This window comes from Carassius carassius, chromosome 4, assembly GCF_963082965.1.
Source record: "Carassius carassius chromosome 4, fCarCar2.1, whole genome shotgun sequence".
Lineage (NCBI taxonomy): Eukaryota > Metazoa > Chordata > Actinopteri > Cypriniformes > Cyprinidae > Carassius > Carassius carassius.
In genome coordinates, this window is record NC_081758.1 from 43,438,165 (window position 1) to 43,445,595 (window position 7,431).

General features: G+C 33.5%; 1 protein-coding gene across 2 annotated transcripts in view; it reads left to right on the forward strand.

The window, feature by feature from the left end:
• The window catches only part of LOC132131814 (surfeit locus protein 4-like), a 7,730-nt gene extending 973 nt beyond the window's left edge, over positions 1-6,757 (forward strand). The window contains exons 2-6 of one of the 2 annotated variants that reach the window (XM_059543950.1): positions 2,344-2,530; positions 3,470-3,546; positions 3,633-3,676; positions 4,871-5,057; positions 6,535-6,757. In XM_059543950.1, the coding sequence (XP_059399933.1) occupies positions 2,344-2,530; positions 3,470-3,546; positions 3,633-3,676; positions 4,871-5,057; positions 6,535-6,744 (705 nt within the window). In that variant the 3' untranslated portion in view covers positions 6,745-6,757. Of the gene's footprint in view, positions 1-2,343; positions 2,531-3,469; positions 3,547-3,632; positions 3,677-4,870; positions 5,058-6,477 lie in introns of both variants that reach the window. The other variant, XM_059543942.1, reaches the window with a different exon arrangement.
• The last annotated feature ends 674 nt before the right edge of the window (positions 6,758-7,431 follow it).

The window sequence follows — 7,431 nt, forward strand, 5'->3', positions numbered from 1 at the left end:
TATTCTGTTTTATACTGTTGTATACTTATACATTTATGCTCATTTATTATTTTTTTTATTATATGCCTTGCTGTTGTTGTATTTATGGATGCACTTAAAGTTATTTAGTTATTTAAATTTAGTCAGAATAGACATAAGACAAAAATAAAGGAACAATTGCAAGATGAATAAAAAACAATAGAACATAAACGGGAGTGTGAGGATCATTTTACTATGCTGCAGTGTAGCAAGAGATTTGTCCCTTTTTGCTTTCCTTACATCCAGGTGTGTTTGGTGTATTTGCATGCGGCGGTGTTGCCAAATCCACAGAATTTAAGCTACTTTGGGGATATGTTAGATTAACTATTTGGTTGGGTTTATTACACGGATCTGGCAACCCGGGGGAAACAGGAATTCCAGAGGGGAACCGAATCGACTGCTACACCGGGTTAATGGGTGAAGCCTAAATGTTGTGTTAATATAAATATGAATTATTGATGCTGCTGATTCTTAAACTTATGTTTGAGCGCAGCTATTTGGCTTTATTTGCTTCTTCAGAATCTGACATCGCACAAGACACAAGTCTGTACCTGCAGGATGATTCTTCTCTATCATTCTGCATGCTAGTTTTTTTATTTTATTTTATTTTTTAACCATATGCAATGAAAAATGCAGTGTTTTTTGCAATTTCATAATTTCACATTCTGTTGAACAGATTTTAATATCACTGAGATACTATTATATATTTTTATACATATTTATAAAAAAAAAGTTTTTTAGTAATTTTATTTGTTTCTGACATTAATGTTTTTTGTTGTTGTTGTAAAACAACTTTTTTTGTTATTCGATTAATTATAGAAAACTAAAACCATAAAAATTTGAAATAAAATATATGTGTGTGTATATATGTATATATATATATATTTTTTTTTTTTTTTTTAATTTATTATACATATTATTTCAGCTAGTTGCCTAGGCAATCTTTCTCATTTTAGTTTATCTTAAGTTGATCCTAAAATGGTACTTAAACTAAAACTTATAAACTATATATTTATTAAATAATTTTAAAAATAGCTAAGGTTTTAGTAATTTGTATTTATTTATTTTTATTTATTTAAAAAATATTTTTATATAAGGTTTATAATGGATTGAGGAAAAGTGCATGATAAAATAAAGTGCATTTTTATAGAAAACTATAATCATAAAAAAAATTAATATATATATATATAATTTGTTTTATACATTTTATTTCAGCTAGTTGCCAAGGTAATTTTTCTATTAATTTAGCTGAAGTTGATACAAGAATTATACTAAAATAAACTAAAACTGATAAACTATGTAGACATATATATAAAAAAATTAATAAAAATGTAAAAAACACACAACAAAATTACTTAAACTAATATTAAACAATACAACTAAACACTATTTTTTTTACTAAAAGAAAATGAGATGTAGCGTTGCCAGCTAACTGAAATAAAACAAGTTTTGTGTTTTTTAATTTCAATTCAGTTCATTTTATTTCAAGTAATGTGTGTTTGTTCTTTCCTGGAGTATATATTCAGACTGCACAGATATAGTCCTGTTGTTTATTGAGCTCTTCACTAATAAGGAGCTCATAATCTCTCATGGGCTCATTACTGTAACCGAGCTCTGATTGGCTGAAAGCTCACTCTCATTTGCATATCCGCTCAGTGATTGGCTGCAGTTGAGAGCTGATGTGGTCTGTTAATATCTGCTGCTATTTTGGCCACTTTCTGAGGGTTTGACAGCAGTTCAGATCAAATCGAATAATACTGTGATGCAGAATCATCCAGATCTCCTCAGAGTCTGTAGTTCCTGAGATGTTCTGTGTTTTAGAAATTGATTTCTTATCGATGAGACAGTATGATCTCAGTGTTTAAGGCACCAAAACTTGGTGAATATGTCTTTGTTTGTGTCTGTTGACAGTGTTTTCTGATTTATGGAGTGAGAAATATGACGATAAAATCCAATTTTCAGATAGATATATTTTTTAAGGAAACTGTAAATAACAGTTGATTGATTCAATCACCTTTTTTTGGTGAAAAAGTAATGACTGCTCTGTGCATTTGGACAAAAAATGTTATCTTATGGATTTGAATTCAACTTAAATTTGTTGGTGTTTATAATTAATGCCACTGTTTGTTTGTTTATTTATTCTGCTTTAAAGAATAAGTCTAAAACTACTAAGCCATTTCTTTTATATTTCTTCTTTTGTTGCATATTTAAACATAATATTTTAGAAGTAGTTATATATGGTGGTGGTGACATCATCAGAGGTCTGTGTTTGTCTCGTGCAGCTGATCAGTGTGACGTGATGTTTGCGTGTCTCTTGTGTTTCAGTTCCTGCGGGTCACTAAGCAGTATCTGCCTCACGTCGCTCGCCTGTGTCTCATCAGCACCTTCCTGGAGGACGGCATCCGCATGTGGTTCCAGTGGAGCGAGCAGAGAGACTACATCGAGGCCACCTGGAGCTGCGGGTACTTCCTCGCCGCCGGCTTCGTGCTGCTCAACCTCATCGGACAGATCGGTGAGACACACACACACACACACACACACACACACACACACTGGCCTCATTTTTATCCATGTGCTGATTTAGTGTGAAAATGAGCTGATCAGAAACGGGACATTTATGTCAGAAATGATTTTCTTCATTTGAGATGCACTTAGTGGAGATTGTGATTGATGCATTTTTCTGTGCATCCCAGCTACATTGATATGGCCCTATGATTTCAGCAATGTGGAAAACGCAGATGGAATTGCGGAATCCAGTCAACAAAACTGAATTCATTTATACAATTTAAAAAGGAGTTTGCAAAACAAATCCTGAAAAAAAAAAAAAAAAACAGAAAAAACAGAATTAGAAAAATAAAAAAACAAAACCGAATTTAGGAAAAAATTTAAGGGATTTCATAAGGCCCTACATTGATAAATTTTAGTATCATTAGGGCCTTTTGCACTGCAAGAACCTTTTCATTCAGTAGTACCAGAACTAATTGTGGAACTACCCACTTTTGAGTATTTTCGCATTTCACACTTATTTATTCAATGTGTAATATGTAATTTTTTTTAAACAAATTATGAGCTCTAAAAGATTTTCAGAATTTTCTTTTCCGAACTCTTTTGCTTTAGACCATTTACAAATGTTAAATATTAAAATAAAATGTTAAGGTTACCACTGCATCTTTCCGAGAGAGAAAAACAAATGCGGTGATTTAATATATAGTTTGTTTATAGTTATTTTCAAAGCTTTAATGCATCGTCATCATAAAATAACTATATTATTGTTTATTTAATTCTAACAAATAAGTTCTTTTAAAAGAAATTTAAAAGAATTATATATCGGTATCGGCCACAATTATCGGATATCGGTACCAATCCAATACGGTACATTCCTAATTAAACGCCAGGATTTGAGTTGCAGTGAACAGGTGGAGTGTGATGAGTTTTGACGTCTGCTCCACAGGTGGATGTGTCCTGGTCCTCAGCAGAAACGGTGTGCAGTACGCTTGCTTCGGGTTGTTCGGCATTATTGCACTTCAGGTGAGCGAACAGCATGTGTGTCTGTCGTTCAGTCTTCTAGTCTGAAGCGTGCAGCTCGTGTTCATCAGCGCCTCTCTGTGTTTCAGACAGTCGCATACAGTATTCTGTGGGATCTCAAGTTTTTCATGAGGTGAGTTCAGATCACAAACTCTGTTCACACTGGAGCTGAATGTGGTTTCACTCCGGTTTCGGGTGTTTGAGGATGTGCTGTTCACACCGGTGTTATTTTCGTTTAATTGAGATCCTATACGTTTTTAAGATTAGTTGGGGTTTTAGATAAATGTTGTGCTTTTTGTAATTTTTATATATATATTTTTAAATGTCTTTATTTATTTTTATTTATTAGTTTTAGCTTATTTTGTTTTAGGACTTAAAATTAAACTCAACAAATGATGTTATTGAGATACTGTTATAGTTTTATTATAACTTTCAATTGGATTTTATTTTTATATGTTCTGTTTTTATTTTAATTTTAGTTAAAGTTTTAGATAGAATGTTTGTAATTTTTATACGTTTTTTTTTTAAATGTCAAGTTTTTATTCATTTGTATTTATTAGTTTTAGTTTACTTGGTTATTTTAGTTAATAGTTATTTTAGAACTTGAAATTAAAATAAATTAAAATAAGAAATGTTGGATTGGAGACTAGCTGAAATTAATAAAAAAATATTAATTTCTTATTATTTTATAATTTTTATTTACAAAATTCATTTTTGATAACATTGTATTTCTAGTAATGAAAATGTTTTTTAATTTTATATATATATATATTTATATTTTCTTTTCTTTTGTGTGGTTTAAGTTTAACTATAATTACTCTGGTTCACTTGCAGTCATGTATATTATTATAACTAATTCAGTCCTTAAAATAATTCAGTATAATGGATTTAATATAAATTTGTGTGGTGTGTTCAGGACCAAACTGAATGACTGATTGTTAATGTGAAAACAGTTTGCAAATTATGACAAATAAATTTACTAGTAATTTCCAATATTTCTGTAATAATGGATTATTCTGTGATATTACTTTGGTCAACACTATCCGACCAAAGGTCCATCTTTGTTCCTTTATTCTGTAATAGGGTTTTCCCACTCTATTGTTGCATATTTATGCTGAAAGTCATCAGATCTTCATCAAAATACATAAATGCATGCATAAAAGACTCTTCATGAGCAAAAGCAATCAGATGCGTCGTTCATGTGTGACCTGCTGTTTGTACAACAACTGCAATCCACAATAAAATCTGGCATGCAATGTGCAAAGTGTGCACAAAAAATTAAACTGGGAAAGAGACCGAATGATGATTGTTGAGTGTGTTTGTGCAGGAACCTGGCTCTAGGTGGAGGACTGCTGCTGCTGCTGGCCGAGTCTCGCTCTGAAGGGAAGAGCATGTTTGCCGGCGTGCCGTCGATGGGCCAGAGCTCTCCGAAGCAGTACATGCAGCTGGGAGGACGTGTGCTTCTGGTGCTCATGTTCATGACACTGCTGCAGTTCGACTCCAGCTTCTTCTCTGTAAGTGTTGAAACAGTGAGTGTTCAGAGTTACATAATCCAGAAACGTTTCCGCCACGGGATAAAAAACAAAAAAGGTCATTGCAACATATTTCGCTCGTTTCCTAAGAATTGCAGTATATAACGTCAGAATTCAGACTTATTTATTTTTATTACAATTCTAATTCTGACACTTTTTTTTTTTTTCTCTGAATCCTAAGTTTTCATCTTACGATAGTGTTTCTTTTTGTTTCCACCATGGAATAAAAAATAAAAAGGTTACATCGCTCATTATCTCTCAATTCTGGGAAGTAAAATCAAACTCAGAATTGCAAGAATAAATGCTAGAAAAGTGAGAGATAAAATCAGAATTTGGAGTTTGTCTTTGTCGTTTTGATCATGACTTTTTTTTTTGTCATTTTTTTTTATCTCACAATAGTTACTTCATATCTCACAGTTCTGACTTTATATAAACTCAGAATTATGGCATTTTTCTTGCATTTCTAAGTTGTCATCTTGCAACTGTAGTATTTTATTCTGCCATGGAAAAAATAATAAAAAGGAAATTGACTTTATATCTCATGTTTCTGACTTTATATCTCACAATTCTCAGAAAATGTCTGTATTATGAGATTTTAACTCCGAATTACGAGAAATAATGTCTTTTTTTGTTGTTTATATTATAAAAATACCATTTTTATCTCACAATTTTGACCTTTTTCTCTTGCAATTTTGTAACCAGCACAGAATGAAAAAATAAAAAGGCTTTTTATCTTGAGGTTCTGAGTTTGTACTACAATCTTGAGAAAAAAAGTCCAAATTGTTAGAAAAAATAAAGGCTGATATTTGATAGAAAATACAGAAAAAATAGCTAAATATTTTTCCCATTAAATCAGCCATTTTCTTTGTGTATTTCCCTTAAACTGTAATGTATTTCTGTGATGCTCCGCTGTATTTCCAGCATCATTCCTCCAGTCTTCAGTGTCACATGATCTTCAGAAATGAGAATAATATGATGATTTACTGCTCAAGAAACATTTCTGATTATTATCAGTGTTGAACACAGTTGTGCTGCTCAATATATTTTGGGAAACTGAACAAGAACAGTGTTTATTTGAAATAGAAATATGTTGTAACATAATAAATGTCTATACTGGCACTTTTGGTCCATTCATGCGTCCTCGATGAACAAAGGTATTAATTTCCGTATAAAATATAACAATTTAAGCATGTAGCATTTCCAGGTTAAGTAAATGCAACTATTTTATCAGCATCAAGGTACCAGGATGTGCTAATTGTGACTGTTATTGCATTATTAATATTATATTAATGAAGATACTTCGATATTATGAACACTACTACCATCTCTTGCTGTTATTATCTTATGCAGAAACACAAGTTCTGTTGTTCCAGAGTTAAATCTAACGCTGTTTTCCGTCCAGATCCTGCAGAACATGGTGGGGACGGCGCTCATCGTCCTGGTGGCCGTGGGCTTCAAGACTAAACTAGCCGCTCTGACGCTGGTGCTGTGGCTCCTGGCCATCAACGTCTACTTCAACGCCTTCTGGACGGTGCCTTCCTACAAACCCATGCACGACTACCTCAAATACGACTTCTTCCAAACCCTGTCGGTCATCGGAGGCCTGCTGCTGGTGGTGGCGCTCGGCCCCGGTGGCGTGTCGATGGACGAGAAGAAGAAGGAGTGGTGAGGAGACGTTCACGAGGAGCCCGAGACGTGAGGACTCACTCGTCTGCTTTCCGAGCGAGCCACGGTTCGCTGGTGTGAACTCTCGCTCCAGTCGCTCGACGGACGGGACGTTTGTCAGATTCCGCTGTTTTACAGGCGACGCCGGACGAACAGGACGTTCCTTTTCCTGATCTCTCCGAGTCTCGCTCGAGTGTTTTCTGTTGATTCTCAGAAAAACAAGTCATTGTGTTGATTTTTTCGGAAGTTTATATTATATTTTTGACTTTGGGTTTTCAGATCATGGCGGAAAAATAAAGCAAAACCAGCAAACAATCAAAAGATGATGTGTTTGTGTTGCTTTTACATGCTGAGATTTGGGCAGTACTTCAATCAAAGCTAGATGAAAGGTCTAGACAAACTTGAGGTTTTAAAGCAGTTGTAAAACCCTGAAGTTTGAAAATTTAGATTGATGTTGATAATGTCATGTTTCTAGCATGTATTTAGCATGATTAGCCTGTTACTAGCATATTGCTAGCATGATCAGCATGTTACTAGTATGTAGGGTTGTGCCGATAGACGATGGTATCGTGTAGCGACGATAGTCAGAGATATCGACGTAAGCAGATGTCTCTGTCGATAGTCAAGACGATATTTGGCTCATTAATGTATAAAATTATAATAATAATAATAACAACTATTATAATTCGAC